Source organism: Neophocaena asiaeorientalis, unplaced genomic scaffold (genome assembly GCF_003031525.2).
Source record: "Neophocaena asiaeorientalis asiaeorientalis breed wild unplaced genomic scaffold, Neophocaena_asiaeorientalis_V1.1 scaffold7, whole genome shotgun sequence".
Lineage (NCBI taxonomy): Eukaryota > Metazoa > Chordata > Mammalia > Artiodactyla > Phocoenidae > Neophocaena > Neophocaena asiaeorientalis.
In genome coordinates, this window is record NW_020185337.1 from 7,570,101 (window position 1) to 7,590,751 (window position 20,651).

The 20,651-nt window shown below is 41.2% G+C and overlaps 1 protein-coding gene across 4 annotated transcripts in view; it reads left to right on the forward strand.

Annotated features, from left to right (window-relative positions):
• The window catches only part of SETD7 (SET domain containing 7, histone lysine methyltransferase), a 49,879-nt gene that overhangs the window by 13,748 nt on the left and 15,480 nt on the right, over nt 1-20,651 (forward strand). For all 4 annotated transcript variants that reach the window (XM_024736058.1, XM_024736059.1, XM_024736057.1 and 1 more), the window contains exons 4-7: nt 7,039-7,240; nt 11,157-11,346; nt 17,614-17,695; nt 19,923-20,040. In XM_024736058.1, coding sequence (XP_024591826.1) covers nt 7,039-7,240; nt 11,157-11,346; nt 17,614-17,695; nt 19,923-20,040 — 592 coding nt within the window. The remainder of the gene's footprint in view (nt 1-7,038; nt 7,241-11,156; nt 11,347-17,613; nt 17,696-19,922; nt 20,041-20,651) is intronic.

Genomic DNA, 20,651 nt, shown 5'->3' on the forward strand with positions numbered 1-20,651 from the left:
ATAGAATATGATAAACCTGAATAAGAATTTTAAATATTCAGATCACCAGGAAAGATGGCCTGGAAAAACAGAAGCAGAATATTTTATTTTTTTTTAATTACATAGGTAGCAAATACTTGGTAGAAAAAAGAACTTCAAGAAATACAGAAATGTATAAAGTGAACATGCTCCCCCCTTTTTTTTACCCCCGTCCTCAGGTCACAGAGGTAAACCACTGTTGGCAGAGAACTTAAGCATCTTATTCTCTGCCACCACTGTTGGCAGAGAATACTCGAGGTAAAATAAGGAACTAGCTATCTATTTCTAAACCAGTTTAAATAGCCAAAATGTACATTTTTACCTTTTTACTACTGTGTCAGCTTCAGAAGCTTCAGAATGTTCGCCAGTTTTGAGATATTTTTTTGTTTGTCTTTTATAAATTTACTTATTTATCTATTTGTGGCTGTGTTGGGTCTTTGTTGCTGCACGCGGGCTTTCTCTAGTTGCGGCGAGCAGGGGCTGCTCTTGGTTGCGGTGCGTGGGCTTCTCATGGCGGTGGCTTCTCTTGCTGCGGAGCACGGGCTTCAGTAGTTGTGGCTCACGGGCTTAGTTGCTCCGCGGCACGTGGGATCTTCCTGGACAACGGCTCGAACCCATGTCCCATGCATTGACAGGTGGATTCTTAACCACTGCGCCACCAGGGAAGCCCTACACATCTCTACTTTTTATACTAATCCCAGATTCTGGATGTTCATGTTAATGTATTTTTTTTCCTGAATTGTTCTCATCTCAAACAAGATTGGTGGATGTAAAGACAATTTAGCAGGACTTCTCGAAATCTTAGAATGGTAACAAGAAAGAGATATTTCAATGCAGATTGGCTTTGGGCTGTGAGATATTAGGGCATCATGTGATTTTTAGCCTGATTATGAGAGAGAGATAAGTGAATTCATTCAGGTTTTTTTTTTTTTTTTTTTACATTATTGATGCTTCCTCCAGACATGCCAATTAGATTTCAAGATATTATTTGCTACTCCATGACTTGTCCTCCTCTGCCCAAGTCATCTTCTGATGTTGATTTGCTCCACTAACGAATCCGGCTAAGCGGGCTCCCTGTAGTTGATCATTGACCAGGTAACCTAAGAGAAGCTGCCCATCTGATGAGCCACTGAGGAGGCGGATGTTTTCCAGGTGACAGGTCCATGCAGGAGTTCTTCTGTCTGGTTTTTAGAAAGTGCTTGGTCACATTTTAGAGAAATTGGAGCTGGAACTCATGTATCCCAACCTCCCACACAAGGCAAAAGTCCCTTCTGTATCGCTTTTGTTGGAACCAGGCTCAACAAATACATTCATCTGTATTCTGAGGAACAGTTCTGGTCGAGGCAAAGATTTTTGTAATGTATAAGAAAGGGAGAGGGAATGAGGTGGATAACTTTGAATACCTACCATCTGCTCAAACGCTGGACATGTAGCCTTCACAACAGCCTGTGAAGTAGATTTTATAATCCTTTTTTGTTGTACTTATGAAGAAACTAAGGCATAGAGAGATGAATTAACTTGCCCCAGGTGACCTCGTTGGTAAGAGCTGGAGCTGAGATTCAAGCCAAGTTGAACTGGAAGTTTGTACCCTTTGACCAGCATCTCCCCATTTCCCCATCCTCCAGCCCCTGGCAGCCACTGCTCTACTCTCTTTCTATGAGTTAGGCTTTTTTAGATTCCACATATTAGTGGGGACATACAGTATTTGTCTTTGCCTGACATTTCATTTAGCATAAGGTCCTCAAGATCAAGGATGGATTATTATTATCATTATTACTATTATATTTTATTACTGCTGTTACTATTATTATCCGTTGATAACAATGGCCAGCAGGGTTTTCTCAGGGTTTATTTTTAGAGAACAAAACTAAATTTCACTAATTGCCCTTCAAATATTTTACTGTTATCTTGAGGCTTTATAACAATCAGAACCTATGAACTCATAGATCTTCTAATTAAAGGATAAGAAACTTTGAAGGTAGTGCACTGGATTACATGGAAGCATTACAGAGCTCCATTCAGTTTGCTTGTCACATCTTGGAAGAAGCTGAAGTTTCTCGTTGCATATAGCCCCAGCGGATGATTTGGGTCTGTTATTGATGTTCTTCTTTACTTAGTTTTCAAGATTTTAAGAGATAATGTGTAGTATAGTGTTATATGTCAGTACTATCTCAATTAAAAAAAAAGAGATAATATATATTGTCATATAACTAGTTAAGACAATGTTTTAATACTAAGAGTCACAATTTAATTTGGTTAGAGACAGGAATTTAAAGTAAAATTATCATTCATTTAAAATTTCCCTCTTGATTCTATACCAGACAAAAGAAAGGCAACACAGTGGGGGAGGGAACAGAGTTTATGCCTCAGGAGCTGGAAAGCCCCAAACCTTCTAGAGGCCAAAATATGAAGGAAAAGCCAAAGCTGTTTAGTCTCCTAAGAACACTTTTGTGTATTCAGATATTAAAGAGAATTTTAAAATGAAAATAGTTGAATAGATTGCAGCTGTATCAGTCTAGGTAAACAATTATAAAAAATTTTCATTTCTTCGTAAGTTAGATTTTCTCATTTAATTTAATACTGGAAATTTAAGTACAAGAGCTTTGATAAAACAGATGAAAATGGTCTGTGTATATGGAAAGAAAGAAATCTAATTAAAATTGATTTTTAAATTTTCTCCATGTTTTCGAGTTATTTGATTCAGATGCTGGTACCAGAAAAATCAAACCAGTTTTGCAGCTTCTTAACATACTAAAAAATCTGCCAACATGTTGAAAGAAATTTTAAGAAAATACAAGTCAAGAACATTGTGTATGATATGATCCCCTTTTTTGTTAAAAAAAAAAACAAACCACCACACAGGTGGGAAAATGCTTAATATATAAATGGAAAAAAGTCTTAAATGGTAAATTGCCAAATTGGGTAAGAGTACTGGGAGTTTCTACATCTTTGTAGTATTTGATTTATTTGTTTGTTCACTTTACAATGAATACATATTACTTTTTTCACTTAAAGAAGCATTTATACCATCCTTCCCTCAGACAGAGAGGGATCTTTCTTACTTGTGTGTTTTTTTTTAAAGTAATATATATAATTTATTTATTTTTGGCTACGTTGGGTCTTTGTTGCTGCGCGCAGGCTTTCTCTGGTTGCAGCAAGCAGGGACTACTCTTCATTGCAGTGCGTGGCCTTCTCATTGGGGTGGCTTCTCTTGTTGCGGAGCACGGGCTCTACCCGCATGGGCTTCAGTAGTTTGGGGCCCAAGGGCTCAGTAGTTGTGGCTCACGGGCTGTAGAGCGCAGGCTCAGTAGTTGTGGCGCACGGGCTTAGTTGCTCCGCGGCATGTGGGATCTTCCCGTGCCAGGGCTCAAACCCGTGTCCCCTGCATTGGCAGGTGGATTCTTAACCACTGCGCCACCACGGAAGGCCTTACTTGTTTTTTTTTTAAAGTAGATTTAGAGCAGTGTTGTCAGTTTCTTTGACTATCTATTCCAGTGTCTCATAACTATTTCCCTGCTGCTGCTGTTTTAGGCCAAGTTTCTCAGTAGAAAGCTCACCATCATGTACATGAAGGTGCATGCTTAATAATAATAGCTGTTATTTATTCGAGCAATCATTATGTCCCAGATCATCTTCTAAGCACTTAATATGTATTAACCCATGTAATTTTTAATAACCCTATTAGCAGCTGCAGTTTACAAATGGAGAAATAAAGCAGAGCGTTTAAGAAACTTTCCTAACTTGCAGACTGTATGCACATACACTTCATATAAAGAATCCTCCCTGCACTTGAGAAATACTTTTAACATCCTTATGTTCCCTCTCAGTTTTCTCTTCTCAAAGCAAGATTATCCCAGTTCCACTCTTTCATTTAGCAAATATCACCTGAAGATATGCTGTGTTTATATGTTAGGGCGGAATACATAATGCCTAATTTGTTCCTGTAAAGGGCTTACAATCTATTTAGAGAAATAGGACCCGTAAGCTGATCATGGATGAAGACGTGGCACATCCTGTACTAGTCCATGACTAGGCTTCAGTGACTGTGGTTGCAGAGGTCAAGGTAGACTCTGTGGGAAGTAGGGCTCCATATGGAGGATGGGTAGGCTCTGGGGAGGCCAGTGATGAGAACACCTTCCTCCACAACACAGCTCCCAATCCGGTTTCAGCAAGGAAGATTAGAAAGTTATTCCTGCATAGCTACTTCTCAGATATAACCAGATATTAATGATTGAGTTGCTACAAAATAGTGCCATTTTCTCATAGTCGATTTCTTTCTGAAATAGAAAAAGACCAGAGGTTGGAGAATATTCATTATTTTCCCAAAGTCATTTTTGTTTTGAATTTAAAAAAAGGAAAATGTGACCCGTAACTTTTTTTTCCTGAATGTGTCCTCAGGGATTTTAAAAGTTTGGTTACATATGTTTTAAGGGAAGAGGCAGGGAAAACATACTATAGGAGCTAAGATACATAGATGTGTGCTTGGGGCCAGTGAATAAACTAATGTGAGCAGAGGATTCTAGAGCGGGAATCAGCAAACTTTTTCTGCCTGGGGTGAGATAGTAAATATTTTAGGCTTCTTGGGCCACATTCGGCCTCTGTTGCAAGTGTTCAACTCTGCTGTTGTCATATGAAAGCAGCCACAGAGGATACGGAAAGGAATGTTCATGGCTGTGTTCCAGTAAAACTGTATTTACAAAAACAGGCAGCCGGCCATGGTTTGCCAGCCTCCTCTGGAGGAAAAAGTTAGAAAGAAAGGTGGTGCCTTTAACGCCAGACTAAGAAGCTTTTATTTCCTTTGAAATAAAAGGATTTCAAAGCCTTATCACTTTTTATTGCCCTGGAGACCCCAGTTCATGTGATAACATGCCCCCTTTTTGTTATCAGATTCCATCCAAGCTACCAAAAAAATGTACCAAGGAAGCTAAGCTGTTTCCTCAGGCAGGGGCTGGAAAACAATGCAGTAAGTTTTGCTCTCCAATACCTAAGAATTTGCATTTGGGAATCTTAACGTTCGTTGAGCTACGGGAAAGAGCAGCTTGTTCTTAGGATTGTGTTACTAATAAGGGAAGGTTCTACTCTGAGGGAGGGCGGGACAAACTACGGGACATGACCTGGGGGAAATATGTGCAAACCCACATGACTGGTTAACTGATTCGTGAGACCCATGCCTTGTAGCTTTCATCATAAACCTAAGAAACATTGGCAGACTAGTCTGTCAAGGGATAATTCTGCCCAAACATACACAGTAACGTTTTGAATGCTGCTGAGAATTCAAAGTCAATAGGGTCACCAGGTTTAGCAAATAAAAATCCAGGGCACCCAGTTAAAATGGCTCAGATAAGCAACGAAAAATATTTTCGTAAAACTATATCCAGTTCAATATTTGGGACATACTTATGCTAAAAAATTATTTGTTGTTTATCTGAAATTCAAACTTAACTGAGCATATTCTGTTTTATCTGGCAATCCCCAAACTGAAGATAGATGATGAAGTCGTTTTTTGCCCTGTCTATTGCATCATTATGTCAGTTGATTAGTAATCCTTCACCAGGGTTCTTTTTTTTCATGGCAGGAGTCTAATGACAGCCGAATCTCCTTAATTCCGACCTCACTGACATAGAATTTTGATTATTGATGCAAGGGCTGTGCTGAAGTGCACTTTTTCTCTTCATGAATTTACTAGGCCTGTTTATCATTGATAGTACAAACAAAACTGAAAGAGAACGATTTATCTCCTTGGGAGACTACAAATAGTATAATTACAATGTAATCAGAGGCTATCGTTATTTAGACTGTGCTTTTCATTTAATAATTACAGATCATTCTGTCATTCATTAGAGCAAGACAGCACTTTTTCCAGGCAGACTCAGGTGCAGCCACCTCGGTCCCCATGGCCCCCTTTGGGTCCCACCTGTCCCCAGTACCTGTCTCCTGGTTATGTGTTTGTCTTGTTCATCATGCTTTCTAGATCCTCACACGACGCTCACTACTTGAAGGCACCCTGTAAATGTCTGTTAGTTGAATTAATGAATGAGTGTTATCTGCACATGTTAAAATCATCAAACTTTGTTGCTAAACATCTTACTTTTTAATTGTAAAAAATAATTTGAGCTGGTCTTTCCCCTCATTCCAGATTCCAGTTCATGAAGGGAATTTTTGGATAAAGTTAGTTTCATTGCATAATGGCCTTTGCGAGGCTGACACTGAAAACATGTATTGAAATTCCAAAAGTGTTTTATGAGGAGAGAAAAAGGTTCTTGTAAAACCACCATGAGCACCCTTGTGAGCTTTCTTCTGTTCTAGGACGACGGGTCTCAAACTTTATCAGGCTGCTAATGATATTAGCAAGGTTGAGCGGGCCGTCTTCCTTACTTGCCCCTATTTCCCATGATCGCACGCACACACAAGTAAATCCCCATATATCTTCCAAAGAGATGGATGGGGTTACTTTTGATTGGATACTACTTATGGTTGTCACCGATAAATAATGCATTAATGGCTTAAGACAGATAAGCAGACATCTACACGTTCTAAACCACATTTGTATTACTAGAGACCACTATATACAAGCCATCTGAAAGACCCTTGAGAACTCCCAGTGAATTCTGGAACTCTTGAGGGAAATTAAGCATGAGTGGTTTGTGTGTGGAAAGGGTGGTTTATGTGTGGAAAGGGTAACACCAGAATTTCTATTGCCCGGTATTGGTTGGCATCTAGCCTTGGAAACATACTTAGATGAGGCTTGTTCTTTTTCCACCTGTGGCTTCTTTCTTCTGTATTTCCTCCAGTAGAGAAATTGGATTAATAGGAACCAGGAGATTAGGAATTAAATCTCCCTCTCAGTATCTAATCCTACCCATATCTTGGGAGTCTTTTTCCTAGCAATCTCGGAGAATTCAGGAGGATGTACTGATTACAGGCCAGCATTGGAACAGAGCTGGGCGTGGTGTGATCCTTTCTTTTAAGAGAGTTGAGTCACTGTCTGACTGTTCCCTTTTGTTCTCCCTTCTCTCACAGCACCCTGGAGGGATATTATGTGGATGATGCCCTGCAGGGCCAGGGAGTTTACACTTATGAGGATGGAGGAGTTCTCCAGGGCACATATGTAGACGGAGAGCTGAATGGACCCGCCCAGGAGTACGACACAGATGGAAGACTGATCTTCAAGGGACAATATAAAGATAACATTCGGCATGGAGTGTGCTGGATATATTACCCAGTAAGCCTCACGACTGTTCATTTTGCTGGAAAGTAACGAGTTTTAAGACAATGCTTCGAGTCTTCCCAATGAATAACGAAATGTATTCTCTATCTTAGGAAATGTGAGGCTGTGAAACTTGAGAGTCAGTAGCTGAAGCCAGCAGCTTAGGGGGACATCCTCTCACTCTTTCACTATTGACTTTGTTGTGCTCCGATCTACTATGAAGTCCTCCTCAGGGTGGCTTTGGAAAGGAATGATTAGTCATGATGAAAACAAACTGGGACAAACTGGTTTGATTGTACCACTAATAAAGACAAAAATATGTTGCTTTTTAAAAATATTCCTTTGGGATATAGAAAGAGATGGTGGAATGTCTCGTTGTTGCAATTAATGTTATTCTTCCTCATATGTAAGAACTAATCCAGCAATTTCCCATCTTTTTGGACTTACTACACTATTGTTACTTGATTTTACAATCCTACTCCCTGCTTTCTGGTTTATCTTGCTTAAATCAAGGTGATTAAAATTAACTTGCCTTTGAGTATTTGATAACATTTTATGATCTTTCTGGAGCTGACTAGAGCAAAAAAAATGTGGCAAAACCCATGGCTGGGAATTAATGCTGTAATTTTTGTTTGCATTTCAAATACCCCATCTGTTTGTAGTGAATTTCCAGAAAATGTTTCAGAAAATAAACCTGAGGAAATATTTTATTTGGTCCAGAGCTTAAGTCAAAATACGTTTTTTTCCTTACTCTTAACCGTATCCTCTTATGATTTAAAAGTATTAATAAAAACATGTATAGCAAGAAGAGTAGTCCCAGCTAAATCTATTTACACGTTATTGTTCCTAAAAAGTAAGTTATACTCTAGGCATAAGAAAAAATATTGTAAAACATTTTTTAAAATAATTACGAAAGCATTTACACATTCTCCTGGTAGGATCCGCAATAGCTCACAAGTCCTTTCAGTTACAGAGGGAGAAGAGATGGAGGTACTTACCAGTTAGGAAGCCTGAAACTTTCGTTGCTTCATCAGTAGGCAGGATAAGCTTCCTGCTGCCCAGTGCTGGGGGGCTGCCGATCTGACAGTGAATCTTGAAGCCTGGGAACGTGGAATTCCTCATGAGGGTGGGTCTAGGAAAGAGGTAATGGATTACCAGATTCTCCCACTACCTGTCATTTTACTTGTGACTGTGATCAATTTAAGTCCCTAGAGGAGATCATCGATGAACTGAGGTGAATGGATCCGATTGGCTCAATGTAGTTGCATTTTGAAACCTAGAATGAGCAGCTGCATTTTGGCCTTCCGCCTTAATCACTGTCTTTTAAAGCACCGAGAGAAGACTCTGCCTTAGGAAGGAAGAAGCACTAGGGAGAGTTACAAGCTTTAAAAATCAACTTGGTTGATAACACTTTGTATATAGTATCTGTTGGCGTTTGGGGTCGGGGCGGGGGGAGGCTGGTAATCACACCCCACTGCTCTGCTCTCTGGACTGGGAATCAATTAAGAAATAGACGTAGGGATCAGGGATCAGGATGTTGGTTTCATTATGGCGGAGTTGGAATGGAGATGTGGCCTGGGCTTCTACTCCTGCCCCTCTGAGCTAAACGGATGGGCCAGCTGCCCACAGAGCAGCTAGAAAGCTGCAGGTTTCCCTTGAGGAGTAGGGCTGCCTGGGGGAGCTTCCCCAGGGAGAGGAGAGGACTGAGAGGGGAGCAGGTGCAGCCTGTGGGCACTGTCAGTTCCCAGGACAGGTGAGCGAAAGTGCAGAACACATGAGAGCAACAGCTTTATGCTGTTAACTCCTACCCAGTAGAGTTGGGTGTCAGTGGGTGTCAGATCCTGCCTTCTCACCAATCAAGTGAACGATTTCTCCTCCCATGAGGGGGAGCCACTGAGCAGAGGAGAATAAGGAGCAGTTTCTTCTCCAGCACCCCTGACACAGCCAACAAAGAAGTGTTTGTGACATGAAGTCAAAACAGGAACAAGGGAAGGCAAAAATAATGATCCTCCCTACAGGATTTGTAAGCTCACTCTAAGGACAGTTTACTTCTTTCAAAATTTGACCTTGAAACAGTGATGGAAAGTTTTTAATTAAAAACTCATAACTCCGGGCTTCCCTGGTGGCGCAGTGGTTGGGAGTCCGCCTGCCGACGCAGGGGACACGGGTTCGTGCCCCGGTCTGGGAAAGATCCCACATGCCGTGGAGCGGCTGGGCCTGTGAGCCATGGCCGCTGAGCCTGCGCGTCCGGAGCCTGTGCTCCGCGACAAGAGAGGCCACAACAGTGAGAGGCCCGCGTACCGCAAACAAAACAAAGCAAAACAAAACAAACTCATAACTCCTTTTGAAAAAAAAGAAGAATCTCTGCTTTATCATTGTAGACAAATAAAATCATTTGTCCCCCAAACTGGAAGTTTAAAGCACATAAGGGGGAAGAAAAACGTGAGACCCTAGAAAGACAGAATCCTGTTCTGAAGAAATAATCATGTTGATGGCTTATATTAGTTACGGCATATAAGAAGCATAAATACACCATTCAGCTCAGTCACTGAAAGCCTGAAGGCAGATCTTGCAAAAAGTATCATCCCCGCTCGGGCTGGGTTATTAAGAATTAACTCGGGAAGGAGAAAGAGCAATAATACGTCGCTAATGCACTTTCTATCCATGAAAAGTGCTTCCAAGTATTTTTGTTTCTATGGCAGTGCTGGGATTCATTTTTTAATTGATAACCTTTTTTCTCCAAAGAGCAATTGGACTACGATGAACTGTAGAAATCCTGTACCTGGTGGTATTTCTTCCTGCTGTCTCTCTGTAAACAGCATTTGGAATCACTTAAAAGTCGTCCCACGTCACTGACTTTGAGTAGCTGCTTCTAGAACCTTTCAGTTGGGGGAATATCCAAGCTTTTAGAAGATGTCATGGGCTTACTAGTCTTGTGTCAGACCCACGAAGATCTTAGATTTTCAGTTATACCATAAGGACCTTCTGGATGGGAAAAAAAAAGGGGGGGGGAACATCTCTTGCACCCTAGATTAGATTTTTTAAAAATTACTTATTGGTTTTAGTATCCCAATTCAGTTTTAAGAATATATCATCTACTATATCCCTAGCACTGGTACCAGGATACAGAATTCTCTGATAGCCTCTGCCCTAAAGCATTTAATGACCCTTTGGAATGAAGCAAATGACAGTTAAAGAGGAAGCACAGCTGACTCCTCTCCTGGAAGGAGGGAGAAGGGAGAAGTAAATAAAGACGAGTGGGAAGAAAGAAGTGATGGGGAAGGGCGTAGAATTTAGTTGATCTTTTTTCACTTTTCCTTCTGACTCCAAAAAAAGTGATGGAATAGAATTCTCAGAAAGGCAGTGTCCACAAGTCCTTTTGTTTATCCCTTAGAAAGTGCGGATGACTCTCATTACTCATGTGTACTGAACTCATTCTTAAGTACCTTTGAACTAAAGATTTTCTTACTAGACCAGAAATCCAGAATTCAATATTTGAGAAGAGAAATCATAGGAATAGTAAGACTGTCCTGCTACCTCATCACATTTGATATTGCCCCAAAGTAACCCTTAGTTACATTTCCTTTCGATGATTGTAACTTACATCACAAATACAACATGTTTGTTTCTTAGATAACAAACCAAGTTAGAGTATCAGTAGCTTGTCCAAGGATTATAAAGCACAACTCCGTCTTTGACTCTCTAAATCAGGCTATATGCCCCCTGTGCATGTAACTTATAGGGGACTGGATGGGGAGGGGAGAGATGCATCACGCTTTCATGCTCATGTGAAAAACTCTGTGTTCTGAAACTGTTATGATCCACATCAGTGCTGTTCACAATGGCGGTGCACAAGAGAAATGTCTTGAACTCATGTCATATAGATAAATGCTATATATAATATTTTCTGGTTTTGGGTTTCTCCCATCAGGATGGAGGCAGCCTTGTAGGAGAAGTAAATGAAGATGGGGAGATGACTGGAGAGAAGATAGCATACGTGTACCCTGATGAGAGGACTGCCCTGTATGGAAAATTCATTGATGGAGAGATGATAGAAGGGAAACTGGCTACTCTTCTGTCCACTGAAGAAGGAAGGCCTCACTTTGAACTGATGCCTGGAAGTAAGTTGAATCTGCTTCAGACGGGTTGCTCTAATTCCAGAACGGGTTGTTGCGGCTTAAGAGAAGTTAATTTCTTTGTCTAGTCTGGTGTATTAGCTTGGGTGCATAACAGATACCTCAGCATCTCAGTGGTTTACAACAGCACACACAGGTCTGCTAAGCAACTGTACTCGACCGGTCCAGGTGGGGCATGGCCAGGCCAGGCTGGACCTTAGGCTTCTAGTCAGCTCTGAGTCTGTTCTATGTCTTAGTTCTGGGCCCAATCTAAAGGGACAGTGGTGGCCTGGGTCAGTTTTCTCAGGTGGTCACAGGAAGCCAGAGCAAGAGCAGACACCTATGATGCCTCCTAAAGCCTCAGCTTGGAACTGACACAAAGTCCCTTTCACCCACTTTTCATTGGTCAAAGCAAGTCACATGGCCAAGGCGGACATCAGTGAGACAGGGTCATATACACCATGCACTTTAGTGGCACATGCTAAAAAGTCATCTGACAAGGGCATAGCTGTATAATTCTAACACACAGAAGGAGTGAAGAAATGACAGCAGTAATTTAATCAGTTTTAAATATTATATCTCAGGGAAAAAAACTTAACAGTTTAATGATTTAACTGATAAAGAATCAAATTAGGCAGATCTCCAAGTTGGTACAGATTGTAATGCTGATTCAGCCTGAGCTCTGACTGGGAAGGATAAATGCACATCGGCACCCGGGCCCTCTTCAAAGTCTAGCATCTTCTTGGAGGACATATTCCATACATGAATGATCCTATTGGAATCAATGATAGAAAAAATCCTATTTCCTTTTAGAAGTACAGGATGGCACACCAAACTTTTTTTCTGAGTATAAAATTATTTCTTGTAGAAAATCTGGAAAATATACAAAGAAAAACATCAAGATTTTGTATTTTCAGTGGCGCAACATTAAGAAAGCTAAATCGGTCTGATTCCTTGAAATATGCATACACGCATTTCCAATCCAAGTTAAGGTATAAGGAGAATAAAGTAGAAAAGATAATACAGGGACTTCCCTGGTGGTCTAGTGGTTAAGACTCCACACTGTCAATGCAGGGGGCCTGGTCAATCCCTGGTCCGGGAACTAGATCCCACATGCCGCAACTAGAGATCCCGAGCGCCGCAACTAAAGATCCTGAGTGCCTCAACTAAAGATCCTGCATGCCGCAACTGAGACCTGGCGCAGCCAAATAAATAAATAAATATTTTTTTAAAAAAAGAAAAGATAATATATCTAGGCATTGATAGGCCTAAATAATATTTAGCTGTTTGGATTGGAAGGAGATTCTCCAAAGGGTGGTAGTCCAAAAATAGGAAGCCTAGCACTTTACATTTAGGTCCAACTTGGGTTGTTATAAATGTCTCTGGTTTTGTATTTTTAAGTTAAAAATTGAGGCATTTTAAATGCAATATGGGATTCTGGATTGGATCCTGGAACAGAAAAAGGACATTCGTGGAAAAACTGGTGAAATCTGAATAAAGTCTGGAGTTCAGTCAATACTAACGCAGCTATGTTGGTTTCTTAATTTGGACAAATGTACCATGTAACACAAGAAATTAACATTAGGAGAAGCAGTGAGGGGCATTGGGAACTCTCTGTACTATGTTTGCAACTTTTCTGTAAATTTAAAATCATTCCAAAATGAAGGGTTTTTTAAGTTGTAACAGTAATCTTTGAACTTCAAACTCTAATATCTGCACTCTTCACATCCATTCCAAAAGGAGAGAGTGTTATAAGGTTTAGGAATGAGGAGACTCCAGCTAGGGGAGGATCCCACTTGGCGATGCAGATTTTAAAAGTGGCAGCATTTGGAAGTGGCAGCATTTTTAGTGGCAAGAGTCTTGGACTTAAGAGTCACCTCGTTTGAGTCTCAGTGCCAACATTTACTGTATTATGGTTTGGGGCAGGTTGGTTATCCTTTCAGAACCCGTTTTTTCATTATAAAATACAGATAGTGGCACCTACCATAAAGCCCCCATCAGGAAAGTTACTGTGGCTATTACATTCTTCTTAGTATAAGTACGAAACACATTTTGGGAAGTGAGAGGGGAATGATGATTTTTCTTAGAACTCCTGGTTGCAAATAACAAACACCCTCTTCAAACTAACTTAAGGCCAAAAAAAGGAGGGGGGGTGGATTTATTGGCAAGATTTTGGCAGGCCCCAGTTCTTTTAAGGATAGGTTGAACAATTTGGGTCTCAAAAGGGTCAGGAACCATAGCTGCTCTGGGTGACTGGGAGGCACCGGGCACAGTCTTTACTCTGTGTTCTGCTCCTTTTGTTTCTCTCTCCTTCCTCTTCCAGTTACAGTGATTGAACCACTGACTGGCTGACAGATGAGGGCTTTTGGGTCATGTGGCCTCTGGTCCAGTGGTTGAGGGAGGGGAAGAGGGAAACAGAAATCGAGTATCTCACCTAAAATCCTCCTACAACCGTCTTCTCCTTTTTCTCTGTGCTTTTGGATCCACAGACTGCTTCTCTGTCTCCACTTACTTCTTGCTGAGTTTCTCCTTGTGCCTCTGCCTGGAATTTCTTTTCTCCTTATCTCTTTGCCTCTTTCCATAGGAATTCCATTCCCTGGCTAATGTCTTTTCCATCTTTTTTTTTTTTTTTTCTTTTTAAACACAGTTATCAGCATCACCTGGATGTTTCTTAGAAATGCAGGCTGTCAGGCCCACTTTGGGACTATTAAATCAGAATTCCCATGTTTTAAAATTTTATTAAAAAAGTTTTTTTATTGGAGGATAGTTGATTTACAACGTTGTGTTAGTTTCAGGTGTACAGCAAAGTGAATCAGTTATACATATACATATATCTACTCTTTTTTAGATTCTTTTCCCATATAGGCCATTACAGAGGACTGAGTAGAGTTCCCTGTGCTATACAGTAGGCCCTTATTAGTTTTTATTTTTTTGGCTGCGTAGCTTGTGGGATCTTAGTTCCCCGACCAGGGATTGAACCTGGGCCCTAGCAGTGAAAGTGAGGAGTCCCAACCACTGGACCGCCAGGGAAGTCCCTGCCTATTCCATCTTTACAGCTTGGCTCACCTCTTAGAAGTAATGTTTGTCAAGTGAATGGATGAATTCTAGTCACAGGTCATAGTACCAACGATAGGGGAAAGGAGGAAAAGGAAAGGGTTCCTTTCGTTTGCCTGGAGCACAGGCCTGTCTAAGGGAGTAGAGGGAGGGATGGTATGCACTGAAGAAGGTGCATCAGCTCCTTGAGGGCAGGAAGAGATGTGACTCCCACTGGTATCTGCACAGCCCCTAACACAGTGCTTTACGTGTGGTTGGCACTTAGTACATTCATGAGGAAAGTATTAGTCTAAGGAAGGGAGATGGGAATTCACAGGAGAATTTCTGCACAATAGAATGTGTATTCCACAGAAATGTTTGGTTTGAAAGTGGTTTTTTCTTCTTTTTTGAACTAACGTCCTTTAATGGGCTGTGTGCTGGTCCGGATGCATTCCTCAGCCTTTCCCTGCCCTGCTTTACTGCATGGGGCTTCTGCCCCTTGCAGGCTGCATTCCCCAGGCTCTTGTGCCTGGGGCTTCTGTCTGGCTTTGGCCACAGGCTGGGGACACGGAGAGGGACAGGAGCAGGGAGAAGCCCTCTCTGTGTCCAGCAGAGTCCCCAGCAGTGGCCTGTCTCCTGATTCCATCTCCCAGCAGGACGGTCCCCCACGGGTCCAGCTTCCCTGGACTCCCCCAGCTCTAGAGCTCCAGGAATGCCTCTGCCTCTGTCCCTGTGGCTCAGGGTTTTGGCCTCCTGCTCTTGCCAGTTTCTGGGCTCTTCACTGCCCTGTTTGGCTTCCCAGCTCTTCCAGCCTCTGTGTAACCAATTCCCTGTATTAAATTCTCTCTCTCTGAAATACTCAAATGGTCTGTTTCCTGGTTAGACACCGGCTGATCTGGATTGTTTTCTGACTTTTACTTTGAGACATTAATTTGGGTTTTATTTTATTTATTTATTTTATTTTTGGCTGTGTTGGGTCTTCGCTGCTGTGCACGGGCTTTCTCTAGTTGCAGTGAGCGGGGTCCACTCTTTGTTGCGGTGCGCGGGCTTCTCATTGCGGTGGCTTCTCTGTTGCGGAGAACAGGCTCCAGGAGCGTGGGCTTCAGTAGTTGTGGCATGCAGGCTCAGTAGTTGTGGCTCGTGGGCCCTAGAGCGCAGGCTCAGTAGTTGGGGCACACGGGCTTAGTTGCTCCGCGGCATGTGGTATCTTCCCGGACCAGGGCTTGAACCCGTGTCCCCTGCATTGGCAGGCGGATTCTTAACCACTGTGCCACCAGGGAAGCCCATTAATTTGGGTTTTGATTGTATAAAAAAAGGAAACAGAAAGAGGACCTGGTAGCCATTGGTAACCACTTAGGAATTGCTTAATGGAATAATTTGTGATGCCTTAGTACCTAAAGTAATTGACTTTGCTGGAGTAAGCCCTCCAGTTCCAAAACTTGTTTCTTTACTTATTAGCCTTTGGAACACCGTATGTCTTCCTTGTGCTCTGGGAGGATGCTCTGAAGCTAATTCTTTGCAGAGAACGAACATTAATTCTAGGACGGTTGTGTACCTTCGTTTCTGGAATAAATTACTAATTGGCTTCTGAACCACTTTAATAGAAATAAGATGACTTTGTTAATGCTTTCTCAAAAGCAGTCTGTTCTCCTTAATTCTGCTGAGGCTGAATTTATTTTTAGTGAAGGAGACAATTGCCAGGGGTGGGTGGTTGGATTCTATAGACTGTGTCTCGTATGAAGAAAACCACAAGAAAAATTTAAAACTATTATCCAATCTGATCTGACCAGAGAGATCTCAAATTTTCATGACAAAGCTTTTTCTTGATTAAAAATTGTAATTACACAAGCAGCTTTTAAACCATATGAATAAAGAAAATTCAAAAGCAAAAATGGGATTTTAAAAGATACTTCTGATGGCTGTTTATTAAGACCTGAGAACAAAACTCCAGAACAAACCTAAAAACTATCCATTTATATCTTGCACAGCAATTTGTAATGACTGGTGTAAACCTGCCTATAGGAAGCATGTTATCTAGCCAGTCAGCTACTATTTCATTCTATCACATTTTTTTTTTTACACAGTATTCCCTTGGCATTGAATTTTTTAAATTTTATTTTATTTTATTTTTAAATTTTTGTCTGCTTTGGGTCTTTGTTGCTGTACGTGAGCTTTCTCTAGTTGCAGCGAGCGGGGGCTACTCTTCGTTGCAGTGCTCAGGCTTCACTAGTTGCAGCACGCAGTCTCAGCAGTTGTGGTGCATGGGCTTCGTTGCTCCACATCATGTGGGATCTTCCCGGACCAGGGATCGAACCCATGTCCCCTGCATTGGCAGGCAGGTTCTTAACCACTGCGCCACCCAAGGAAGTCCCTCTATCACATATTTTAATTAGAACTAATATTACCACATGTTACCGTTCCCATCTACTAAGCATCCAATTGCTGTATTCAGTAATAACCTACAAATATCTTTTAGCAACTCAATTCGACATCACAAAGTTCAACAAGCAAGACAGCAGAGTTTAATCCCCTCGTATAAGAATATTTGATGTTATGGCAACATTTGTTGTAATTATGATTCTCCAATCGTAAATGATCTTAGAGGTATAACATCAGTTGTACCAAATGGTGTGGATGATGCTTAGATGTAGAGCACCCAGGTAATTCCAGATATTTGTAGAATGAAAGAGAGAAAGTACATTATGCTGTATAACATGGTATCCATCATTATTATATTCTTGAATAAAGTGAAAGCATTTCAGGAGTAATATAAAAAAAGTATTTCTTTAGATTAACTTTTTCCTGATTATCTGTATGTATTTTTTCCACTTAGATATTCAGGAAAAGAAATCAAACCCGTATGTGTGTCTTTTACTACGTAACAAAACGAGGAGTTGGGGTTTATCTATTCACAATCGTAAATTCTCTTAAATATAATGGATGTTATTTTAATCACCAAGAGATTCATGTGAATATGATGGAGAATGAAGCTAAGACATTTATGGTGTTTGCACACTCAGTATGAAGTAAACGTTTTTTCCCCCTAACCTGCTCCAGTAAACTTCCTTATCATAAAAACCTATTATCATTTTTAAAAACTACCCATTTATATTGAAGAATTTCATTCTAGTTGGCCTAACTTGAATAACACTTTTCATTATTTAACTCTGGTCCTGTGGATAGAGAGAACGCTCTTCCCTAACTCTGGGCCTTGTACTGAGATTTTTGTTTGCTTTTTAGGTTCGGTGTACCACTTTGATAAGTCAACTTCATCTTGCATTTCTACCAATGCCCTTCTTCCAGATCCATATGAATCAGAGAGGTAATTTTTTCCATGTGGTTTAAACAGCACCATTTATGTGAGATTAAATAACCCTTGTGGTAGGAATTATTGGCCCTCTGCTAAGGCCGAGTTCTTGAGCAGAAAAAAAATTCATATATTCCAAGGAAGAGTGTTTTTATTGTCATATAGAATCTGTCCCTGTAAGGAAGTTTTTCCACCCATAAAGCACAGAACAGCTTGTGTGTCAGTCCCAGAATGAAGCTTCTACAAAGATAGCAGTTGGGCCAGGCAGCCAGCTATGCCCTGCTCAAGTGTCCCCTTTCTTGGGGCTCTGGTGCCACAGTTTGTGCCTTAGCCCCTGCTGGCCCCTAGGGAGCATTACACACTCTTGCAAGCTCTAGCCGAGGCAGGGACCAAATGCCTCCTTTTCTACTTAGCCCAGCTGAGGGGGTCTGGAATGTGAGATAATTTCTTTATTCACTAAGGGAAGACAGGAGTGAAACAAAGAAAATACAAGAAGCATAAAAAATTCCAGCTTATAAATTACAACTTTCTGATTCTATAAGATCCCTCCCAGAGTGTCAAGCCCTGTTCCATTTCATACCCTAGCTAAACTCTAAGCTTCTGGTATGGTTTTCTCTGGTCTCCTGCCTGGGGTTCTTATTCCCCAGCGACTGGCCTGTTTGTGGGTAAGAGTGCCATCTGCAGTTGGCTTTCTCTTGGCCTCACTCTGTAAGCGTGGCTTCTATTCAGTTTCTGTCCCGTCCCCATCGGAGAAAAGGCCTCTTCCCTGGTTTAACTGACAGGACTGACACCACAATGTCACAATGGATGAATGGCCTCTTTCTTGACACGAGGCTCTGGCCTGTTTGCAGGGAGAAAGGTTTGGTCTCTTGTTAGCCCCCAAAACACAACAGTACCGTAACCGTATGCATCAGTCATTTTTTGTTACTGTCATTGTGATGATACCACATAACAATACCCTCAGACTATCAGTGATTTATGAAGGCAAACATTTTCTTTTACACTCGTGCTTCTGTAGATTGGCTGACGTTCAGCCACTTTTGACTGGGCTCAACTCAGCTCAGCTGGACTAGGCTACACTCCAGGTTTCAAGTTGGGTTCCAGTCTGTCTCACATGCCTTCATTCCAAGACTCAGGCTAAGGGAGCAACAGCCCCCCGGAGCATCTTCTTCTTGTGGAGATGAATGGAAACTCAAGGAAGCTGGCAGAAACTTGCCATGCTTCTTAATATCCAAGACCTAGCTTTGCAGTCACTTCTGCCTAGTTGCAAAGCGGATCACATGGCCAAGACCAAAGTCAGTCAGGCAGGGATGTATCCTCAGCCCAAGCTGAAGGGCAGTCGTGCGGCCAAGCAGCAGGACGTATAATTCTGTCCCTGGGAGAGAGTCAAGAGGTAAAAGCAATAATTCAGCCTTCCAGCCCATCAAATAAGCAGAAGATCTACATAACAAAAATCCCAGATGACCAGTTCCACCAGAGTCATTACATCACAGGGGCCAGAAGAACTGAAATCCTGTGGATGGGGCATGTACTTACTTACTAAATCCAGTTCCGTAATCATGGGTGCTGTTTTCTTATAAACCAGTGGTTGGCAAACTTGTCCTATAAAGGGCCATGTGGTCAGTATTTTAGGCTTTGTGGGTCTCTACTGCAACTACTTAAGTCTACCTTTGTAATGCTAAAGCAGTCATAGATAATATTGAACAGATAGGTGTGGCTGTGTCCCAATAAAACTTTATTTACAAAAATGGACACAGCCAGATTTGGTCCTTGAGCTGATCTGCTATAAACTCCTTTGTTGGGAAGTGCTTATTGGATATATTTTATTATGTAAAAGATTCATCTTGGGGCTCCATTAAAACAGTCTTTCCCTCCTATTTGGCACTGAGAAACTTAGGTATAGCTTTAATTAGCTTTGGGAAATGTTTGCCTTGTCTAGGAAGACAGTGGAAATTGTCATTAATTAAAACAGACAAATTTTTAAAAACCTTCTGTCAAGCACTGAGTTACCTTGTGAATATATACTAATAATCCCTTTATTAGAGAGCAGTGAGAGAAATAAGTAACAGTTCTCCAGTTTCTAATGCCAAAGTATGTGGTTTCTCTGTTTCTTACTTCCTCATTGGATTATTATGAACTGACATTTTGTATTCCGTAGCTATAAGAATATTTTGGTGGTTGATGTAAGGGATGACATATCAAACTAAAAAAAAATCATTATTTGCCCCTTTTTTCTGTTTAGGGTTTATGTTGCGGAATCTCTCATTTCCAGTGCTGGAGAAGGACTGTTTTCAAAGGTAGCAGTGGGACCCAATACTGTTATGTCTTTTTATAATGGAGTCCGAATTACACACCAAGAGGTGAGCGGGGTAGAAGTGGAAAATCAGCGTGATTGGTTAAAGGGTTTTGTTTCAAGCACCCTTATTAATTTTCTCATTAGTCCTTTTACTTTAATATTCACTAGGAATATAAAGGAGCAAAAAGCTAGGGTTTTTTGTAAAATGCTTGGATATTGTCTTACAGCCAGCCTCAGACTGCTTTAGCAAAGACACCATAGATTATGTAGCTTATGAACAACAGAAATTGATTCCTCACAGTTCTGGAGGCTGGGAAGTCCAAGATCAAGGTGCCAACAGATTCAGTGTCTGGTGAGAGCCTGCTTCCTGGTTCATAGATGTCCCTCTTTTTGCTGTAACTTCATATGGCAGGAGGGATGAGGGAGCTCTCTGGGGCCTCTTTTATAAGACACTAATCCCATTCATGAGGGCTCTGCCTGCTGGCATGACCTAAACACCTCCCAAAGACCCCACCTCCGGATACCCTGTCATTGGGGATGAGATTTCAACATATGTTTGGAGGGGGGACATCAACATTCAGTCTATGGCAGATATTTTCCTCTTATTTTTTTTTAATTGTTGTGAAATCAAGTCTATTCATCTTTTTTTTTTTTTTTTTTTTTTTTTTTTTTTTG